The following is a 24,138-nucleotide window of genomic DNA, read 5'->3' on the forward strand; positions in this document are numbered from 1 at the left end:
ACTCATGTATAGTACTGCTGCTTACACTACAAAATGTGTTGCTCTTTTCATTTGTAGCTTTTCAAGCTACTCTGCTTTAGCAAATCCCATTTCTCTTACATATACTATCTTTACTAAATATATCTACATTAATCCTTTCACCTAAAATTCTCTTTCCAGTCTTTTTATTTCTCTTGCTTTCTGCCTTCTAGTTGTTGTTTTCCCAATTTTTGTTCTTTTCATGTCTTCCTATGGCTTACATCCAGTGTGTTCTTACTACCAAAGAAATACTTGTATTCATACTAATTTCTTTCTTCTGCTGCTTTGCTTTGTCATTTGACTTGATATACAAATGACCAGGGATGACTGTTGACCATTTATATTAAAAGGAGGGAAATAGAGTTTTACTCCAACTGTGAGGTTTTAGTTTTTATTATATTACTCCTACCTTCATCAAGCTTGAACGGTGATTGCAGACAGTAGAGGCAAGGAAGCAGTGAAAATAAAAGGCGGTAGAAACAGAAAATCATCATTGTTATTATAGTCACTAACTTTTATTGAACACTTACTATTGTGTCAGGCAGGCACTATGCTATGCAGCTTATACACATAACATTTATCTTTACAACCACCATGAATTGTATGTACTGTAATTCTCTCAGTTTTACCAGAAACACCAAGGCTTAGAGAACTTAAGTTGCCCAAGCTTATGTAGTTATTAATAGCAAATTTGAAATTCAAATCAAGGCTGGCTTACTCTAGACCTTTGTTTTAATCACTGTTATCTACCACATATAGAATGAAAGTAATTGAAAATCCTAAAATAAGGTTGGGTTTAAGGTGGGGAGCATTCTGGTGAGACTGAATAAACAAGAGTCTAATTAGTAAAAGCAAGGATCCAAAAAATGGTTAGGCCTGGATTAGATTTCAGAGGATTTTAGAAAATGTTCTATTCTGTTAATTCAGATACATTACTCAAATATTCACCAAGTCAGATGTATTAGTATAGATTTTATAGTCCATAAAAAGATGCTTTTACCTCATGTGAAAATCTTGCAAAACATAGAAAGAACTGCTTATAAATAATTGATAGGAACTCTTCATTGACCAAGGGTACATTCTAATGAACATTCTATTGTCTAAAAAATTTCATTATTAGAGAAAAAAGTAATATAGGATGAATGGGAATACATTTCTTTGGGCATCAGGAAAAAGGGGGCTAGTATCTTTAAAATATCATTAAATACTAACCAAAATGTCAGAAGTGTTAAAACTATAAAGCGTTTGGCAGTCCTAAGATAAAAAGAAGGGAAATGAAAAGCTGAAGAAAGTCTGGGGTATTTCCCACAGCCCATACTCACTTTTAAGAAAAATAAAAAACTTATACTTCATTTTCTTGGAAATTCTGAAACTTTCCCCCTGATTGTTAAAGTCTTCTTGACCAGTAGAGCTATATAGATGATGTCCTTGCTGCTTATTCATGCCAACTGAGAAGTTTTTTGAGAATCGACCTGTGAACCAAGAGGTCCCCATGTCCGGGTTGTGGGCTCGATTCCTAGTAAGGCACGTGCAGGAGGCAACCGATTAATGTCTCTCATCAATGTTTCTATCCCTCTCCCTTCCTCTCTAAAATAAATAAAAACATATTTAAAAAAATAAATATAACAAATCAGCTTCAATAATGTTTTTGTTTTCCAAATAGAGAATATTCTCTATTATATTTAAACTTCACATTCCTATTCTCTTCCGCAATATCAGTTTCACTGATATAAAGCAGTAGTCCCAACCTTTGGTCCTGGAGAGTTCCACTGGTTATTATAAGGGGAGCTAGACAGAAGATGTCTTAAAAGGGATTCATCAATTCATATGAGTAAAAAGCAGTATTTTTTAAGAATATGTACATAGTGTTTTGAGAAATAAAATACAAAATCATTTTTTAAAAAACCTTACCTTAATCCAATTATATCACAAAACTGGAACAATGTGAAAGGAAAATTGATAGGACTAAATCCTCCATAAGAATGTCTAGAATCTGTGTTCCTAGTTCAGTCTCCATTCATGTAGATTTTAATTATGTGGCCTACTCTTGAAGAAAAAGCTTAGATATAACTAGACTAAATGCTAAAGGCTGCTTGGTTACCTGTGATAGAATAAAAACTCCCAAATTTACTTAGAAGCCACCAGCTTCTGGCCTGTTCTATGGGAACTGGTGGCCTTTTGAGGAGGGAGGAATATTCTAGCTGGCCTGAATAGACTGAAAAGATGCCTCTCTGCTTCCCCAAATAGTTATTTACTAATGACTCAAATGCTTCTTTTGTGGGTTTGTTGTTGTTTTTTAATCCTTACCCAAGGATATTTTTTCCTTTGATTTTTTTTTAGAAGAAAGTGTGTAGGGGGAGGGAGGGGGGTGGATAGGGAGGGAGAGAAATATCCATGTGAGAGAGACACATCAGTTGGTTGCCTCCGGCATGTGTTCTGACCCAGGGCCAGGGATTGAGCCTGCCCTTGACTGGGATTCAACCCCTTGACCCTTTGGTCCGCAGATCAACCCTCTAACCACTGCAAAACCAGGGTGACTCAAATACTTCTTTTTAAAAAATATATATTTTATTGATTTCAGGAAGAGGAAGGAAGAGAGACAGAGAGAGAAACATCAATAATGAGAGAGAATCATTGGTCGGCTGCCTCCTGGAAATCAAGCCTGCAACCCGGGCATGTGCCCTGACCTGGAATCGAACCCTGACCTCCTGGTTCCTGGGTGACACTCAGCCACTGAACCACATCTGTCAGGTTACTCAAATACTTCTCATATGATGGTTCTCAATTTTGGGGGGAGTTATTGACCCCTTTGAGAATTTTATAAAAGCCATGGTCCATCCCCAAAACATGCATTCATTCATCCAAGGATAAAAATGTTTCTGTATATAGGCTTTGCATATTTTTTGAAGGTTATCATTCATGGACCCTTCCTCTGTGGAAAACTGAGAAAAGGGAAGAGCCAAAATGAAAATGAAGTGGAAAGAACACAGAACTGGGAATCGGGCGCCTTAAATCTTTTTTCTTTTTTTTTCTTAAGAGTTAAAAGATACTTGAAATGCCAGAATTGTGTAACATCAAAACTAACTTATATGATCACAAATACAAATTAAAATGTAACATTCTTCCCAATTTTAGTAAAAGGAAATGATGAAGAAAGTAGTAAAGCTTTGGAATTGAAGAGATGGAAGAGGTAGCCATTCTTGGGACAGTTAATTTGCCAAAAAAGAATAAACTTCACAGATTAAAATTTTGCCCAGAACTGACCCAGTTTATCATCCATTGGGTAGGTTCAAATAAATTGTTTAATTTCCATGTGCCTTCAATTGTGAATAATTCTTTATGAAGCTGTTTTACTTTTATTTTAAATGAATTTTTGTCTAAAGAGACTAGTGCCAAAGGGTTTGCTTTATATTCTGTATGGTAAATTCAAGGCATACTTCTAATTCAAAATTTATTCCAATTAATATAGATTGCACTATTGGTAGACTTCTTTTACAGGTTTTGTTCTCTGTAGATTGTTTTACATGCTCATACAAATTGGTTCCTGGTTAATTCCTTATGCAGTCTAATAACATTTAGTTTTCATTAAAATTAGAAATTCCATATAGTTCATATTAAATACTTTTGGGCTTTTAACTATTGCCTTTTTTGTATTTAATATTTTAATTAAGTGATATTCTTTATATACTGGCATTATTAAGAATACAATGTTACTAAGTTATTAATAGAATGACCATACACACTGTTTTAGCCCTATTTTTCCAATCAAATAATAGTGCCTCTTTCATAAGTGTCCTGGATTGGACAATAAATTATATGTTCGCCCTGGTTATTAAAATTTCTAAAATATTTAAAATTATGTAAGGCAAAGTGTATTCTATCAACTTAATCTACAATCAGGAACTAAAAAAAAACTGAGCTCAAAGTACAACAGGTGAAAGGAGAGTAATTAAAGTGTGTGTAGAGGGAATCTTATGAAAGGAAATATATCAGTAAGATGATTGCATGTTTGCACAGTCTGTTATCTCTTGAAAAGAATAAAGAATAACAGTCATGTTCAATATTTTTATTGGGACTCCCATTTTACATCTTGACCCTTCATACAAACTCAGTCATACATTCACCTACTCATTCACTCACCTACTCATTCACTCACCTCACTTGACTGTGATACACTCTAATATGTCCTATTTTATTCTTTTTCATTAAAAATTAATGGTGGTCATGACCCAATAAATTAATTTGCTACCCACTAAGAAGTCACTTCCCAGAGATTGAAACCATTTCCCTTAAGTGACTCTTTCTTTTAGGGACAGATACTAACTAGAGTCAGTAGTAGTAATAATTTACAAATCATAACACTTCTGTGGCAGCAAGTGAATTTTCTTTCCTCACGGAATTTAAATTTGTCTATATATCATATTTTTAATCAAAAGCTGATCTTTTGGTATTTAAAGTAAATTAGAAATTTCTAGTTACTTAATGTAAGAAAAAATATATGCAGGAATAGTTGGGGGAAGGGCTTTATTTCATTATTTTTAGAACACTTTCATGATAACATTTTGGAAGTAAATCATGATTGTTGCTATTCTCCAACAAAAGACTCAGCAACAATTTTCAATGAGAAAAAAAAAATGTAAAAATTGGGGCTAGAGCCTTTCAGTTAATATAATACCACTAATGCAATATATCTACATTCATTTTTTATTAGAGTCAGTGTTTTATTTTTCATACTATTTACTTTTAAGGTTGCATGTTACCTATAGATCTTTTGCTTATTTTCAACTATAATGACATAATTGGTCATAGAGAATGGCAACAACAAGTGCTAGTGAACATGTAACACAGTGCCAGGTGCTGAGTTGCCAGTATAAGCCACCAGAAAAGTAATTCTTATATTATGGGAAGTGCTGTAGGAACATTTTCTGCTTTGATGGAAAGAAGAAAAAATAGTGTTGTGAAAGCTTCCCAAGGTACATTAAATTACTTGTCCTTTTTGTGACTGTCTGCAGTGTCTTTTTAAATATTCATAAAATATTGCATTTTTTAAAAAAATTACATGCTTAAACGAGTCATTTAACCCAGAAGACAAGTAGAAAGTTTTCATTGTGATTAAACTCTAAAGAAGCAAACCAGCTTCTAGTTAAAGCAAAACACCTTGTAATTCCTTCAGACTAGGCTGTATGAGGAATATGTGATAAGTATGAAACATGCCCCTGTCATCAAAGAACTTAGGAAACCATATTGATAACACATATAAAACTATCAAAATTACAAAACTGTGCAAGGTAGTATACAGATAAATGGCATAATGGATATAAATGTTGTAGGAGTTGAAGGTACTTTAGTCCTTTTGAGGAAAGTTGGACTTAAGTTGTACTCTTTTTTTCCTTTTGCCTTTACTCTATCTCATTGTTAAATAGAGCCTAAAAAAGAAAAAACAGCCCTAACCAGTTTGGCTCAGTGGATAGAGCGTCAGCCTGCCGACTGAAGGGTCCCAGGTTCGATTCCAGTCAAGGGCATGTACCTTGGTTGCAGGCACATCCCCAGTAGGGAGTGTGCAGGAGGCAGCTGAATCGATGTTTCCAACTCTCTATCCCTCTCCCTTCCTCTCTGTAAAAAAATCAATAAAATATATATTTTTAAAAATGCTAGTAGGTTTTTTTTTTTCATTATGTTTAAAATGAAAGAGAAATAAAACCATTAGTCAAAGAAAATTTTCATGCATTCAACAAAAATAGTTATTGTACCAGAACCGTGCTAGCTCTGAGGCTATACCTTACACACCAAGCTGCATAAACATAGTCACCATCCAGTGGGATAAATACAAGTGTTAAGATATATAATGTTTCAACTAGGCCCTGAACTTGAAGGATGAATAGTTTTAGGAAGAAGAGATAAAGTATACCATTCCAGGTAGAGAAAAGAACATAATGTGGCACAAGGGGATGAAATTTGAAGTTCAAAAGGTTCTGGGAGATTCAATTATAGGTGTTTGGAAAAAATGGGGATTTTGGAAAGTAGGATGGATGCTTTGAATATGTGCTTAAATTTTTAGGAAGTTATGAAAGGATTTTTAAAAAATAGTGGTGGGAGATAAAAATAAGGAAATGAGATAGTCAGTCTTAAATTTTAGAAAGCTATTCCTGATAACAATGAAAGATAGGTTTCCATGTTTTCTTGGCTATAGCTTATCTCTGTAGTACTGTTTTTGCATTAAAGTGCATATCTGTATATATTTATCTGCATAGTAATGTATTATTTATTCAGGATGAGCAAGGTAATGAATTGTTCAAGTTAAATAAATTTTTCAGGTAATGGAAGACTAGTGTCAAACTTGATTTCGTCCTAATCATGTTGATGGTAATGTTTCTAAAGTGTTGTTCTTATTTCTGCCTTGTGAAACAGTAGACTGGATGTAATTTAGTCATCACAGTATTTAGAGCCAACCTTATGGATACCAATTGTTTTATTATGCCAGCAAGAATTGGACCATTTGCCCACGGTACTAAAAAGTGACTCGCTGATTTATCCACTTATTCGATGAGATTTTTTTTCAGCTCTTACTCTGGTATATGCATTGTGCTAAGTAGTGCAGAGATAAATTGGATCTTACAACATAGTAGAAGCACATAGATACATAACTGTCAAACAGAACAAATTTCGCCATTGGAGACATGTGCATGAAATACTGTGGGAGATGGGAGGGAGAGGAAGGTACTTTCAACTAGACTAGGACCCAGCAAGGCTTTTGGAAGTCACATTTGATTTGGACCCTGAAGGGTCACTAATTCAAATGGAAATGGAGGTCTAGGGAGGGAAGGAGTATACTTGTGGGAGGGAACAGCTTGGGACTATGTGGGAAGTTTATTGAAAATACTAGGAAGTAGGAGATAAAGGAATAGAGGTAGACAGGTCAAGGACATAGAAAGTTAGAATGCTAATCTATGGTGTTGGAATTAACTTTGTCAGGGGCCAATAAAGATGTTTGGTTTTTGTTTGTTTTTTTAAAGATTTTACTTTTAAAGAATTTTTTTTTTATTTGTAAAAAGGTACAGGATTTGGTGGGGAAGTGAAGAAATTGTAGGTGAGTTATGTTAATAATCTAAACCAGGACAATGACAGTAGGAATATAAAGGAGGCATAATAGATGTCTGGATGATGTGAAAGTAAAAGTAAGCAAAATTTGGCAGATTAGTTAGAGGTAGAAGAATAAGAAGAAAGAGACAGAAATGGCTCGAAGTCTTAAATCTTGTTACTGAGAAGATGAACATTCCAGTAACAAGTTAATGCATCAGCTACCATGATATCTGGTAACAGAAGGGTAGTAGGCTTCATGGCCTCACAGGGGTTCATTTATCAACAATGCCTCATCAGCCTGTCCATCATAACAAAGCAAATCATCACACTTAGTGAATCAGTAAGTTGGTTTTTAGTTGAATGGAGCCTAAGATTTGTACCATGGTGGCATGTATTAATATTTTATGATGCCTAGTTTTGGTTTTCATTGGTTATAACATTTAGGAATTCTATTTGACTGACAATCTTTTTTGACCAACATCTTATTTTCTATAAAGTATTAATTAGTCCCCTAGTATTCTTGTTGGTTCTGTTATTTCTTGAGTTTTGCTTTTTATATCTTGTTTTCATTTTTTTAACAATAGACTTAACCTAGATTTTTATGTGTTTGGATTATTTTAACATATCTAATATCTTTATATACTCAGCTGTAGTATTGTGTTTGCTATGATTTATACCCTTTTTTAAAAAGTGATTTCTATTCTAACATTAATTTTTTGAATGTTCTTTATAATCTGGATTAAAATATAGTTAGGCCTGCCCGGCCAGTGTGGCTCAGTGATTGAGCGTCAACCTATGAATCAGGAGTTCACCGTTTGATTCCTAGTCAGGGCACATACCCAGGTTGTGGGTTGTGGGTTGTGGGCTCAATCCCCAGTAGGGGGCATGCAGGATGCAACCCATCAATGATTCTCTCTTCATCCTCTTCATCATTGATGTTTCTAACTTTACCTCTCTTTTCCTCTCTAAAATCAATAAAAAAATATTTTTTAAAAGATATAGTTAGGCTTTACAGTAATAAGACATTTTCCTGGCCTGAGCTAACTTCTAAGTAATCTGCTTTAAGTGACTTTATGGAAATAATAAAATAATATACAGTTGTTCTCTTTTGGATGTTAAAGCAAGAGGATGGCTTGGTGGAGACTGATGGTCCCTAACTTATCTAAGAAGTGGTAAAGTAGGATTTACTATTTCTTTCTTGTGTCTGCAGTCTGAGGAATGAGGTTAATTCTTGGTATCCAATGTTTAGAACATCTGTTTAATTGTGGCCTTAGCTGGAATTTACTTCAGACAGAAGATACCTGTTCAGCACCATTTTTTATTATAGATTGAATTTTGGCTGGAATGTGTAAAGTACTTCAAAATTATAAAAAGCCAAATCAGATCTATGTGCTATTTGTAAGTGCTGTGAGCCCTATCTAATTTAAGTTGAACGTGACTATATTAAAAACAATTTAACAGACATTTTAAAATAAGTTTTCCTTTCTTAACTAATTTTGTAATCAGGAACAATTATTTAGTCACTCCTACTAAATATGAAATGATATTTTGGAAATACTGTAGACTTTTAGAAGGCAGGGAGTATGATTATATTTGTTAACAGAGTCGCCCCAATTGGAAGGGGCTCATCCTGCCTGGGCTCTTGTCGCGTTTGCGAGAGAGAATTCAGATGAGTGACAGAAGGCAGTGTTGAAGTAAAGCAAACAAATTTGTTAAGAAAGCAAAACAAGCAAATTTATTAAGTATGCATTTGGCATATAGCACAAGCAGGCAACTCAGCTAACCTGAGTGGCCCATGTTGGGGTTTCAAGAGTTTTATACTTCCCCCCCTGTAGGTTTCAATGTTCACCTGCCAGATACCTTGGGCAACAGACTAGATTTCAAGGTCCCCCTTTTACATTGTTGTGGCTTTTCCCAGAATTCATGAGAACACCTGGTGATTTTATCTTGGCAACTCTCAAGACTGCTAACTTCGTTGTTCGGTGGGTGAGATAAACTACCCCCCTTCCCTTCCTCCTTTAGCAGCTATCTACCCTGCCTAACATTCAGGTAATTCTAAACAAAAGTGATTTAAAGCAGATTTGTCATTATGTATTTAATATTTATGGCAATTTTAGATGTGTCTTAGAAAAGTGATTGATATTGATAAGTGCCTATTTTGCTTAATAAAACACCATAGAAGTAATACATTTATTATCCTGACCAGTTAAGCAACTTGTAACTGGGGTATGGTTAGCTTTTGGCTTTTGGCAAGCTGGAAAAACTAGTCTGCCTCCAATTTCTCTGTTTATAAAAATGTAGGATAAATAAAGTATCATATTTATGTGTAACTTTTCCCTTCACATCTTGAAAATACTTAACTCAAAATATTCTTTTACTTGTCATTCCCTCTACTTTGAATTAACAGAAGCTTCTACAAATTGAATGTACTTTTTCTTCACCCTGGGAGACCCAAATTTAAATAAAGGCTTGCCTTCATTTGTTTTAACTTTCTCTGAACCAAGCATATGAGGCTATTGCTACCCTTATTGCAACCTCTTACTTTATAGGACAACCTCAAGCTATCTGTTTCTTCTAGACTAATATTGTTAAGCCGTAAACCTCTAGTTAAGGCAAAGGAAGTCTGCTTTTCAAATATTTTGTATTCCAAGTAAAATGTTAAACCATTCAAGATCTAACTTACTTTACCATGATTGCTCTTTGATTCTAGGTTAGTGATTTTATTTTATTTTTTTTTCTTAGTTATTGAGAATGCAAACTCTAAAAATCAATGAAAGAAAGTTAGGGTGTTGAAAAATATTAAATTTTGGAGTGAAAATATCAAGGTAAAATATTTGTGAAATATACTTCTGAGGTTACTAATTGTGTATCTATATACACTGAGTGGCCAGATTATTATGATCTCTGATTGCATAATAATCTGGCCACTCAGTGTGAGTGTGTGTGTGTGTGTGTGTGTGTGTGTGTGTGTGTGTGTATTAGAGGCCCGGTGCATGAATTCGTGCATGGGTGGGGTCCGGCCAGCCTGGCCAGGGGGAGGGGACATGGATGGTTGGCTGGCCTGCCTGCTGGTTGAGGGAACAATTTGCATATTAGCCTTTTATTATATAGGATATACACTGAGTGGCCAGATTATTATGCGTTCAGAGATCATAATAATCTGGCCACTCAGTGTATATGCCTAATTATAATTGGAAGGGAACATTGCTTTTCATAACAATAAACCAGTTAAACTGCTTAATATGTACATTTTGGGAATAATGAGTAGTGTGATTATGGCAATATATAGCTAGAAGTAAAGAATTGGTATTGGTAGTAGGGAAGTCCTTTTACAATTTTAATGGATGTAGAGAGTGAAATTTAACAGTTGTTCTTAATAGTTGTTGGTTTTCCTCTATAAAATGCTGATTCTAGGTACCCCTTCACTTGGTGCCACCAACTGATTTGTTGCTTGCATTTTCCTTAAACGACTCTATTTGTAGGAGACATTTTTTTCCCTATGAGGAATATAAAAAATATACTCTGGTTAATCTCTGATGATGATAATTACCTGATGTGTGTGATTTACAGGTGACAGCCAAGGAATCTTCAAGTTGGGCAAAGAAACTTTTCTGTTAATCAGTTTAAAGTAAATTTTATCCTGCTTGTTCAGAGGCAATATTATGAGTTGTTTATGGTGTTCAGAGATTGAGGTGTCTTGGATACAATATTTCTTTTGAAAACAAATTTCCGTTTCTTTTGTGATTTTGTAAATGTTGCATCAGTTATGCTTCATGCATTATTACACCTTCATCGGGTATATGTAATGTCTAGTTCATTTCCAATAAATACAATGCTATAATTAACAACAACAACAACAAAGAGATAAAGAAGTGGAACTAAGGGCTGGCTGCTTTTCTCATTTAGGTTGGTGGATACTCAGTATCCAGAATCCTAATATATAAAAACCCTGGGTGGTAATGTCCAGTAACGACCGAGGCTAGACCAACTGGAAGTCAGTCCTGCAGTCAGCGTTGGGTTGCTGTGGCAACCCAGCGCTGACTGCTTCTGCTGCAGACACGGTGCCCCAGCACTGACTATTGAGGGGGCTGTGAATCAAGGCCAGAGAGAGGCCTGAAGAGAGAAGCAGGGACTGATCCGTTGCCTCTGTGGCAGCTTTTGATCAGCACTTGCCTCTCTCTTTCTCTCCCAGTCTGGCCAGCAGCTGCGCCTCCATTTCTCTCCAGGCCTCCACCGGGCTGCTGATCAGCCCCACCTTTCTGATTAGGCTCCGTTGATAGGCCCAGAGATGCTGACTGGCATAGAAACCGACCAATCAGAACCAAATCTGGGTGAAGTGTGAGGAACCAATGGCTGCCTAGGAGGCGGAGCTTTTGATGCTGACTGGCATAGAAACTGACCAATTAGAACCAAATCTGAGTCAACTGTGGGGAGCCAATGGCTGCCTAGGAGGCGGAGCTTTTGATGCTGACTGGCATAGAAACTGACCAATCAGAACCAAATTGGCCGGCAGAGGAGGGCAGTAGGGGGAGAGATCAGGCCTGTAGGGGAGGGGAGTTGGGGGCAAGATCAGGCTGGCAGGGGAGGGTAGTTGGGGGTGAGATCAGGCCAGCAGGGGAGGGCCGTTGGGAGCGAGATCAGGCCTGCAGGGGAGGGCAGTTGGGGGCAACCAGGCCTGTAGGGGAGGGCAGTTGGGGGCGAGATCAGGCAGGCAGGGGTGGGCAGTTGGGGGCAACCAGGCCGGCAGGGGAGGGCAGTTGGGGGCTAGATCAGGCAGGCAGAGGCAGTTGGGGTGAGATCAGGCCAGCAGGGGAGGGCAGTTTGGGGTGAGATCAGGCCAGCAGGGGAGGGCAGTTAGGGGCAATCAGACAGGCAGGCAGAGGCAGTTAAGGGTGATCCAGCAGGCAGGCAGGTGAGCGGTTAGGAGCCAGCGGTCCTGTGGGATCTGGCCTAAACCGGCAGTCAGACATCCCCCAAGAGGTCCCTGATTGGAGAGGGTGCAGGCTGGGCTGAGGGAATCCCCCCACTCCATGTATGAATTTAGTGCACTGGGCCACTAGTTGTCTACATAATTTGCCAGATCCATTGCAAAGTTAAAATGTAGCACCCTGTGTTCAAAAATTAAGAATGTCAAGTCTGTGATAGTAGAGCATTAAACGAAGTGTAGGACCCTGTGCACCATACCCCACAAAATGTGTCTTTTAGGCACTTTATGCAAAGACAAAAGTATACACTGAAGAAATAAGAATTCACCTTTTCAACAAATGGCTTTTCCTACCTCCATTTTTATGTTACACAAACTCACGTTTCTTAACACCCCCCCCCCCCCCAAATCCATGCTTCTTTTTTTATCCATGCTTCTTTTTCAGTTGAGGCTGAGAGAAAGAAAATGCTATTTGCACAGTCTTTTGTATGTTCGGGACTTATGAACCTTGAATAATTAATGGCACCAACTAGATTTGTTTATTTGTCCATATCACACTGTGTACCCCTTGGGGCTATGCATCCTCTTTCCTCCTCACCACTGCCACTACCACCACCAGCTTGTTAATGGTGGTGGAATGATGGCTTACCTATCTATGTCATTTTTATCCCTACTTTTTCCTACATAATTTGCCAGATCCAGTGCAAAGTGAAAATGTAGCACCTTGTGTTCAAAAACTACTATTCATAGCTGCTATTTTCTGCCCACCTTATATAGGCAGATTAGATGAAGAAGAAAGTTTCTTCTCTCTACTAGGGCTACTTTATGTCTCTTATTTTGGATATATGTAATCTGACCATTATATTAACTTTCAGTTTACCCCAGAGATGCCAACAGTTAGGAACAAAACAGATGAAATGGGGGCTTTTAACTAAATGGACAGGGGAGGATGATTATAATTAAGAATATTTAGTGGTGAATGTTAATTTAGTTATGATGTGCTTTTTTACAACAGATGTTTTTAAGAAATGAATCCTCATTCTTTGAGGTCATTGTGCAGTGAATTAAAAAGAAAATGAAATTTATTGAAACAGTTATCCTATATAATAAAAGCCTAATATGCTAAGTGTCCGGTCGACCGGTCGGCCATTCAACCACTCAAAGCATAATATGCTAATGATATGCTAAGGCCGCTCAACCGCCTATGACATGCACTGACCACCAGGGGAAGACAGTTGACCAGTAGGTTAGCTTGCTGCTGGGGTCTGGCCGATTGGGACTGAGCAAGACAGGCTGGACACACCCTAGAGCCCTCCCGCGGTCCTCCCCCAGCTGGCCAACCTCCCGTGTCCCTCCCCGGCCCTGATTGTGCACCAGTGGGGTCCCTCAGCCTAGCCTGTGCCCTCTCGCAATCCGGGACCCCTCAGGGGATGTTGGAGAGCTGGTTTCGGCCTGATGGCAGAACAACCGGTCACTATGATGCACACTGACCACCAGGGTGCAGAAGCTCAACGCAGGAGCTGCCTCCTGGTGGTCAGTGCGCTCCCACAGAGGGAGCGCCGCTCAGCCAGAAGCCGAGCTCATGGTTAGCAAGCACAGCGGTGGTGGCAGGAGCCTCTCCCGCCTCCGTGGTAGCACTAACGATGTCCAACGGCCTGACTGCAATAGGGTGCAGACCGGGCTGAGGGGACCCCCACTCCCGAGTGCACAAATTTCGTGCACCGGGCCTCTAGTTGTATATAATGGGCAGAAAGGTGGAAAGGGCAAAAGGGCTTAATGTTTTAAAAAAAAAGCCCAAAGTAAATTATTCTTCTGTGTATAAAACCAAAATAATAGCTCAGAAAACAGTCTTGAATTTGTATCTGTATTATTTATTGGTTTGCTTTTCACTGATCCAGTTTAATGCTTTAGACACATATATGTTGTTGTTGTTCTATTTTGTAGCATAGCTGTATAGTATTTTTTTGAGGACTTACAAGTCTATTTATTTCCCTCTCATTCTTACTAATCAAAATAGCTATTTTACCGGAAGGTATATCCTAAAACTTTTTGTATACTGTACAGCTCGATTCATTCTTCTTACAAGTAAAATATTTCCAGTAGCACAGTAGCAGTTTAAATTCTTTGTAAATCAGATAACTGCAACATACATACATATATATATATATATATATATATATATATATATACATATATATATATATATATATGTTTATATATAAAAAACATTTTTATTGATTTCAGAGAGGAAGATATAGAAACATTAATGATGAGAAAGAATCATTGATTGGCTGCCTCCTGCATGCCCTCTACTGGGAATCAAGCCGATAACTTGGGCATGTGTCTGATCAGGGATCAAATCATGACCTTCTAGTTCATAGGTTGATGTTCAACTACTGACCTAAATCCGCCAGGCTACAGTATTTTATTTTATTTTTTTACAGTCTTCTGGTTAAAACGGATCACTTAAACATTTTCTGTTATCCTGAATAGGAACCTTAGGAATGTTTGAGTGACTGAGTTTGTTCCTTTCTAAAAAAATGAATTATACTCATGGAGAGGAAAATTAAGATTTTCTAAAACTAATCTAGTATTTTTTGTAAATTTCAAGTACAAAAACAATGTTAGATTTAAAATTCTTCGAGAGGATGCCGAAACCGGTTTGGCTCGTTGGATGGAGCATCGGCCTGTGGACTGGAGGGTCCCAGGTTCGATTCCGGTCAAGGGCATGTACCTTAGTTGCATATATGTACCTTAGTACCAATAGGGGGTGTGCAGAAGGCAGCTGATCGATGTTTCTAACTCTCTATCTCTATCCCTTTCTCTCTGTAAAAGATCAATAAAATATTAAAAAAATAAATAAATAAAATAAAATAAAATTCTTCGAGAGTAAAATGGTATGTATATGTTTTTTTGGGGGGGGGTTTGACACTAACAAGTGCAAATAAAGGCTTTATATAAAGTTATCTATTTGGCAGATTGTTAATGTACACAACTTTGTTAAACCTTTGGCTATTTATCACAAATATTGATGAGCCCCGTTATACTAAAACTAGTGTTAGTGATGTTCTTTTTTAAAATGCTCTAGTGACTCCTGATACACAGTCCAGAATGAAACTGCTTTTCGCTCTAGATATAATAAAATCTGTGAAATTAGAACATTTGTGTTCTAGACATATTTGTACATCATCTTTTTCATTTAATGGAACATACTGTGTAAATCATATTTTTCCTATAGAAAATAACATATAGGTGTCCCCTTTGTGTTCATAATAATAATATGTTAAATACTCAAATTTTTTTTACAGATTTTTCTAAATTGTTTAGGCAGTATTGCAAGGATAAAGGTTGAATATTGGTATTACAAAAAATTGTTCTTGTAAAATATATTTATGTTTTACTTTCTAAATAAGTGACATTTCAGGGGCTAAGACATTTAAAAATGATAATGGAGATATTAAGACACTGAAATATCCTATCTAATAAAAGTAATATGCAAATTGACCATCACTCCAACACAAGATGGCTGCCCCCATGTGATCAAAGATGGCTGCCCCCATGTGGACACAAGATGGCAGCCACAAGATGGCCAGCAGGGAAGGGCAGTTCGGAGGGACCAGGCCTGCAGAGGAGGGAAGTTGGGGGCGACCAGGCCTGCAGGGAAGGGCAGTTTGGGGGGACCCAGGCCTGCAGGGGAGGGCAGTGGGGGTGACCAGACCTTCAGGGGAGGGCAGTTAGGGGCAATCAGGCTGGCAGGGTAGCAGTTAAGCATCAATTAGGCTGGCAGAGTGGTTAGGGGGTGATCAGGCTGGTAGGCAGAAGCGGTTAGGGGCAATCAGGAAGGCAGGCAGGTGAGCAGTTGGGATCCAGCAGTCCTGGATTGTGAGAGGGATGTCTGACTGCCCGGTAGGATCGGGACTAAATGGGCAGTTGGACATCCCTCGAGGGGTCCCAGATTGCAGAGGGTGCAGGCTGGGCTAGGGACACACACACAACCCCTGCACGAATTTCATGCACCGGGCCTCTAGTTTAAGTATAATTGCCAGAGGTCCCAGGTTTTTAATATCCTTACTTTACAGACAAATTTTCAAGAATTCCCAATGTATGTGATTCTCTAAACTTATTTGGAACTCTGGATACTGGAGATAATTGTATACTGGCAGAGTTGTCCTACTTTCCAAAGTCACAATACCTTCAAATATTAATTACTACAAAACCTGTGGCATGCTCATTTAAATTTTAGAGCTTATCATTTATAAAACAGCCTAAAATTCAGGGGTTTTAGAGTTTACATAACATCAAAAGTCAGAAAAATTATTTTTTCCTCTGTTAAAGTCAAGAAACATTTTTATACTTCAGAGTAAACCTATCCAGTTCCATTTAAAAGATATCACAGCATCCAAATGTAACTTGAATACTTTGTAACTGATAAAACATTATTTTGCATACTTTCTCATCACCCTCTGCCCTTCTCCCTCAATTTGTTTTACATACCTAACATTAGCATTCTGTGAACAATTTTTTAAAGGATTGCTATAATGTATTCTATTTCTATCCTACAGTAATTTATTTACATTTTAAAGGGAATTTGAATACAGTGGCAATTTTGACAACCAGCAAGCTCATCAAAGTAAGATTCTATCTGTAATCTCATGATATACCAAATACCTACTCTGTTCTATGTAACAGAGACAGGGATTGTGTGTGGTTTACCTAACAAATAGGGAAAGAGTAACTGACATCTAGCTTTTGAGTGTCCTAAAATCTTTACTTCTAGTGTATCCATTGCTTTAAAATTCATTTAAATTCAAATTGCTCACCAATGCAACTAGGAAAAAGAAGGTGCTGATTACAAAGTACATAATACCTCACTCTTCCTACTAGTTGTGAAGAACCTAGCTTCTTCTTATAAGCTAGACTGATCAGTGAAGAATTTAAGTGTGACATTAGCAACATATTCACTTAAATGATGCAGAGGTGTTTTACATGAATGTTACCTATATTACATGCTGATAGAACAAATTTCCATTTATATGCTCTAAATGTCAGAGGTTAAATTACTGGGTTTTCTTTTATTTTTTACTTCAGAAGTATTTGTTGAGTTCCTGTTATGTGCTAGGGCTCTTGACTGAGATAAGTAATGAGAACCTTACACCATTTTTCTATTCCAGGTTTTTGTTGAAGCTTTGAATTAGCCATTCTTTAATACTTACTTGACTTCCTGTATGTAGTTCTTTACTTATGAGATTCTTCTTCTGAGAATAAGCAGAGAGAGACTGTGGGCTCTAGATTTTACTTTTAAAGAGGCAGATGAGAGGAAGCAGAAACCAGTGGCTTGAATGAGATTTAGGCTTCTCGTGGTTTCTAATTTTCCTTTGCACTGGCCACCTGACTGCTGTAAGGAATTGTGTGTTTACTGGTTTTGTAATAAAAGTGTCTTCTTTTGGAATCTGGACTTTGAACAACTCATTTTACGGAATAATTGAATATCCAGTTCTTATTCTTTCTTACCTAGAATTTTTCCAGGGGATTTCACATGGCAGGTTAAGAGAAGAAAAGCCATTTGTGCAACTCTTCTGTTATGTTTGTTTCCCTCCCCCCTTGGATCCCTAGATACAACTTTCTTACCTTCTCTTCCTGCTAATTGACCAGCAGATCCTGTAGTACTCTTGTCCCTTTGTCTGTAGTTGTATTCAAAGACCAATAAAATGTTATGTCCTGTCTATTCCTAACTCTAAAAATATCCTTTGTCTTTATTTAATTAGATTTTGTGGAATAACTGATTGAAGGAAAAGCAATAAAAAATTTTCAAGAACAATTAGCACTAAAAGTTTGATCTAATTTAATATAAATTTGTTTTTTCCTTTTAATTACATTTTTAAGTAGCTATGGACGAAAACTTAAAATGAAAGCATGTAAGGAATAGTTAGCATTAAACTTCTGGTCCATTTGCAAACTTTTATGAAATAACCTGGATTTATATTTATTTTCCAGAAAATAAAACATGTATGCTATACATGTTTCACAGATTAAGTTAAAAAATGACAATTAAGCTTTTTTTTTTTTTTTTTTTACCCTTTCAATGTAGGGTCATCATACAATTTTGAGCACTATTTATTATAATAGAATTCAAAGTGAATTACTATAAAATCCATTTTCATTGAAACTTTTATTACATTGTTGATGTTCCCTTACTATGTTTTAAAAGCTTGTAATATCTTAATGAAGTAGTACAAACTTAAATAAATAAAACGTTATAATTTTCCTGGAAATAAGGAAGATTTAACCAGATGTTAAAATGGCTGTATGATCATAAGAGAAATACCATTATTGTAAAAATTGACCAACTTAGTAACTTCAAGTTATTTAGTTACAGTTTCTCAGTTTGATATAGTAAAGCATTATTTTAAAAGCAGTACAGGAAGAATGTATGTAGATAATATTACTGCTATTAGAGAAACAGCTGCAAATTAGTGCATGCTTTAGGGCAGTGGTCGGCAAACTCATTAGTCAACAGAGCCAGATATCAACAGTACAACGATTGAAATTTCTTTTGAGAGCCAAATTTTTTAAACTTAAATTTCTTCTAATGCCACTTCTTTAAAATAGAGTTGCCCAGGCTGTGGTATTTTGTGGAAGAGCCACACTCAAGGGGCCAAAGAGCCGCATGTGGCTCGCGAGCCGCAGTTTGCCGACCACAGCTTTAGGGGATACAAAGAAATGCAGACATTTCTAACTTGATTTAGATGGTCTGACCTCTCTAGAAATACAAGTATGTCTGTATGTGTATATTTATGTATATTTGGAAATATATAAAAAATGTTGTCTTTCTCTTCTTCCCTTTTTTAGTCTTAGATTGTAAGCAAAAGAAATCAAGGTCAAGATCTGGAAGCAAGAAGAAAATGCTAACATTACCTCATGGTGCTGACGAGGTTTACATTCTCAGATGCAGGTACATGCTTATATTGCTAAATCTGCTTAGTTCAGATTTTGGATTGAGATATATTAACTCTTTTATTTGGGGTTTTTAATTTGTGGCAGAGGTACATTCTCCACAATTAAATTATAAATGAACTTTTGGAGACAAGCTTAAAATCTTAACTCAGTTCATAAATGCTGTACTTCAGTAACTAATGGATCAACTTTTTTATATTAGCCAAGAAGCTCTGTGATATGGTGAATTAAAAAAGCAGCTTTTTTTGTTGTTTTATTTATTTGCTTTGGTTTGATTTGATTTTTTAAAAATTGTCTTTAGTTTCTGCGTATTGGAACACATTTAGTTTCTGCTTATTGGGAACATATATACTTCTAAGTATAGCTATACAGTTATTCATACCTTTCTTCCATACTCACCATCATGCAGTTTAAGGAATTCTGAATTGCATAAGGATCTTTTAAAAAGAAGATACATTTTGGAAATATAGTTGTTTTAAATATAGGTGTTAAGACCATTCATTTTAACCTAATGTTCCCATTTCTATAAAGATTACTGGAGTTATTATAGCTGTTAAATACATGAATTGGCAGTTTTGATATTGTATTAAGTCATTTTGACTTTATATGTATTTAGAAACGATTGTCAAGAACTCTCTCCAATATATGGTAAAGTTTACTTTTATGTTTATTGATTTTTTGGGAATTGGTTTTAAATAAAAGGAATTGGTCATGTTAAGACAACTGTCATTAACTTCTTCTGTAGGTTTTGTGGCCTAGTCTTTCGTGGACCATTGTCTGTTCAGGAAGACTGGATTAAGCACTTGCAACGACACATTGTAAACGCTAACCTTCCCCGGACTGGAGCTGGCATGGTGGAAGTCACGTCACTGTTTAAAAAGCCTGCTTCCATTACAGAAACTTCATTCTCTCTACTAATGGCAGAAGCAGCTTCATAGAACAAGGAAACCCTTTAAATAGCAAATATGAATTAGGTGTAAATTTGAAATTCTTTGTCTTTTTTTTAAGCCACATTAAATTATCCATTTATAAATACTAAAACAGGAAAAGGGAAAAGTGAATTATGGTGGCATCAGAACAAATAGAGTTCTTCAAACAGTAAGTAGTCTATATATTTTATATAGGACAGAAGATGGGTTTTCAAGGTTTACTGGATTTTGTCAGTTAACTGTATTCATTCAGTAAAAGAGCAGTACATGTAAGCAGTCATTAATAAACTGTTGCACATGGATACTTAAAGACAGACTTATTGGAAAGTTATGTTTTCTGCAGTGTTACCAGAATCAAGGTTCTGTTTATTCCCCACAAGACTTGCATTGAAAAATAAGATATTATATTTTGTTTGTATGTAGTGTTTTGTATAATACCTGGAACCGCTAACTAAATTTACTCAACTTAGGGCATTAAATATCATGTACTTCATAGATTGAGACTGTTCACTCATATAGGGCAGAGTACTATTCTATCTAAATGTGTAAGTGTTTTTTTAAAATCACATGGAATGGTTTTTTTTATACTAAAAAGTGGAGGGAGATTTGTTTAAACAAGTATTTCTAAAAGAAATATGTACATAGTCCTGGAAATTATTTGTGGTAAGGAAATATTCTTTACTCCAGTTGCATTTCTCAGACAATAAAGTGGTGCATCCATGCTACCTCCTACTTTGTCAACAAAGATGCTATTTACCCTTTACATTTTTTGTATCATAATAGATTTTAAAATCTAATGTTCTTTATTGCAAGGCATCCTTTTGTTAACAGATTTGTTTCTTTTTAATGGTTTACCTAAAATTTGACATGCTTACAGGACAGGTTTGCCTCTTTATTTAACATTGTAGAAATGTAATTAATAAATGATGCTCACTACACAATTTAGAATAGGCTTTCTCATTTATATTCTCTTCCAAAATTGATCAGTAGCAAAACTTAATATACCAATTGAAATATTTCTACATATGATGGGAATGTTTACAATTTAAATTTTAGAACTTGTTTTGGATGTGATTATATGTACGAAAATCGTGTAACACTATGCTTATGCTAAGAACCGACCTAACGGAATTACTGAAATAAATGTGCTGTGAGGAATGGAAAATATGGTGCAGATGTCTTGGTCATGAAATTGTGATTCTTCCTTTCAACTTTTCCAAAAACAAATTAGTTCTTTTAATCTGAAGTCAGATTCCTTTACAAATGACAGTTTTTTATATGCAAGCACCATTTCATTTTATTTCACGTAGTATGGCTAATACTATAGTTGAAACAAGGATATGCATTGATACTTTTCTTCGTATGTAAATAAAGTTTAAAACATTAAATAAGGAGTATTTTGGTAGAGTATATACATACCTCACTGCCAGTGAAATTGCTTTCCTATGGTATATCTCCTTACCAGAAAAATCTCTAAATAAAAAAAGACTTAAAGAAAATTATGTGTATAGTGTGAAGCATTTCTTATTTTTATCACTGGTGGGAATAGCCCACTTGAGGTTGTGTTTCATTGGATTTAAATTTTTCTGTTTAGCAGGTTACTTTATTCACATACCTTATATGTGAAATTAGGAAGTTGGACTAAATGGATCATTCAAGGGTCTCTTGATCCCTGGGGTATACTAGATAAGGGAAAAGTACTTGTAATTTATTTTCATTTTTCAAAATGCCTAATAGAAACTGTATTTTTTCTTATAAAGATGAGACTAAAACATCAAATTGCTTTTGACTAAATATACTAAATCGGTGTATACTAGTTGTCTCTTATTGAGCAAGTTTCATTGATATATATGAATATATTTATTTATTTATTTAACTGGAAACATACTACATGGCAAGTAGAATTCAGAAGTTTATAAAAAAAGGTTCCTGCCCCGGTTGGTTGCTTGGTGGTTAGAGCATCAGCCCTTAGATAGAAGGGTCTTGGGTTTGTTTTCCAGTCAAGGGCAAGTACCTTGGTTGCTGGTTCGCTCCCCAACCCTGGTCCGGGCACATGCAGGAGGCAACCATATTTTCCGGTGAGGATTTAAAAAGAAGATTCCTGTGGCAAGACTAGCAGTTACAAGAATCCTTTTTAACTCTAATATTTATATGATTTTATCTTTTTTTAAAGTATGTTTTTATTGATTTGAGAGAGAGAGAGGCAAGGAGAGGAAGAGAGAAACATCGATTATCTGCCTCCTGCATGCCCCCTACTGGTGATTGAGCGCACAGCCCGAATAAGTGCCCTGACCTGGAGTCAATCCTCGACCTATGGGATGAAGCCCAGGTAACTGATCCACACCAGCTGGGCTTAAGGAAATATTTTATTTATGACAAGATGTAGACATTGCCAACATTCCCAGAAACCTTTATGTTCTCCACCCCAATTGAATTCTCTCCCTCCCATTACCATTATTCTAACTTCTATAATAATTATTTGTTTTCTATTCTTAACAGTTTGGTCATCTATGAATACATAGTTTAGTTTTGCGTGTTGTTGTATTGAATAGAAATGGAATTACACTACATGTATTCTTTTGTGACTTGCTCCAATGTGGATTGGCAGTTATTTTTCCTCCTGCATATCATTGAAGCTATTATTTCACCACTAGAGGCCCGGAGCACGAAATTCGTGCACAGAGGGGGGGGTCCCTCAACTCAGCCTGCACCCTCTCCAATTGGGGACCCCTTGCAGGATGTCCAACTGCCATTTTAGGCCCAATCCCAGGGATCAGGCCTAAACCGGCAATCAGACATCCCTCTCACAATCTGGGACCACTGGCTCCTAACTGCTCGCCTGCCTGCCTGATTGCACCTAACTGCCTCTGCCTGCCAACCTGATCCACCCCTAACTGCCCTCTCCTGCAGGCCTGATGTCGCCCCCAACTGCCCTGCTTTGCTGGCCAATTTGGTTCTGATTCATCGGTTCCTATGCCAGTGTCAAAAGTTCTGCCTCCTAGGCAGCCATTGGCTCCCCATAGCACCCAGATTTGGTTCTCATTGGTCAGTTCCTATGTCAGTCAGCATCAAAAGCTCCGCCTCCTAGGCAGCCATTGGCTCCCCATAGCACCTACCTTTGGTTCTGATTGGTCGGTTCCTATGTCAGTATCTCCAGGCCTATCTCTGGGCCTGATCAAAGAGGCGGGGCTTAACAGACCCCGCTGAGGCTGGGAGAGAAAGAAAAGACTGGCTGCTGGCGAAGATCAGAAAGAAAGAGGGAGAGAAAGAGAGAGGTAAGTACACTGATCAACAGCTTCCACTGAGGCTGCAGATCAAACCCTGACTCACTTTCTGGGTCTCAGCTACCTGGGCAGTCAGTGCTGAGTCGCCTTGCAGCTGGGCAACCCAGCGCTGACTTCCGGATGGTCTGCGTTTGGTCGCAGGCTCAGCCCCTTCCCAAGCCTAAAGCCTCTGCCCCAGGCTTTAGGCTTGGAAAGTGGGCACCCTCCCCTCTCCCCCGCCCCTCCGATCGCAGGCTCAGCCCCTTCCCCCTCTGATGGCCGGCTGGGAGTGACCTGGGTGCCGAGGAGGTTCCTGGGACCCAGGTATGTATGCAAATTAACTTGCATCTTGGTTGGGTTAATTTGCATACTCTTCTTGGCTGTGGGCGTAGCGGAGGTACAGTCAATTTACATGTTTCTCTATTAGGTAAGATATTCTACTTCATTTTTGCAAGTTTAACTGTTGCTCAGTTTTAAATAAGCTGTTTATATGTAGTTTTCTAAAGTTTTTTTTATAGTATATCTAGATGGGAATTTCTTTTTATTACTGTCAGGGTTGGGATCTCTGCTGGGCTATCTTTGTCTCTTGGTGCTACATTTTAGATAGTTTCTTTTGATCTTTCAGTCTACTAATTTTCTTAGCTACTGTTAAACACCATCAACCTAGGTATTAATTTTGGTTATATTTTTCAGATCTAGAATTTCCATGGATTTTTTTTTTTCCAGATATGTTTCTTATTGTTTCTGGTAGTCTAGTTGGCTGGTATTTCTTTAAATATAGTGTACATAATTTAATTATTTTTATATTCTTGTGCTTTTGATAATTTCAGAATCTAAAATGATTTTGGGGCAGAGTTTATTGATAATTGCTTTTTTGTTCATCGTGTTTTGTTTTCTCATGTGCACTATCTATACTAATAAAAGCCTAGGTGGCCCTTGCGTGACGCCCTCACGTTGTCACAAGATGGCC

The 24,138-nt window shown here is 37.0% G+C and overlaps 1 protein-coding gene across 1 annotated transcript in view; it reads left to right on the plus strand.

Annotated features, from left to right (window-relative positions):
- The window catches only part of ZNF644 (zinc finger protein 644), a 136,138-nt gene extending 114,750 nt beyond the window's left edge, over positions 1–21,388 (plus strand). Inside the window, 2 exon segments of the mRNA XM_079777005.1 lie at positions 18,872–18,974; positions 19,722–21,388. Of these exon segments, the coding sequence (XP_079633131.1) occupies positions 18,872–18,974; positions 19,722–19,914 (296 nt within the window). The 3' untranslated portion in view covers positions 19,915–21,388.
- Positions 21,389–24,138: the final 2,750 nt, after the last annotated feature.

The sequence above is a fragment of the Cnephaeus nilssonii genome, assembly GCF_951640355.1.
Source record: "Cnephaeus nilssonii genome assembly, chromosome: 7".
NCBI lineage: Eukaryota > Metazoa > Chordata > Mammalia > Chiroptera > Vespertilionidae > Cnephaeus > Cnephaeus nilssonii.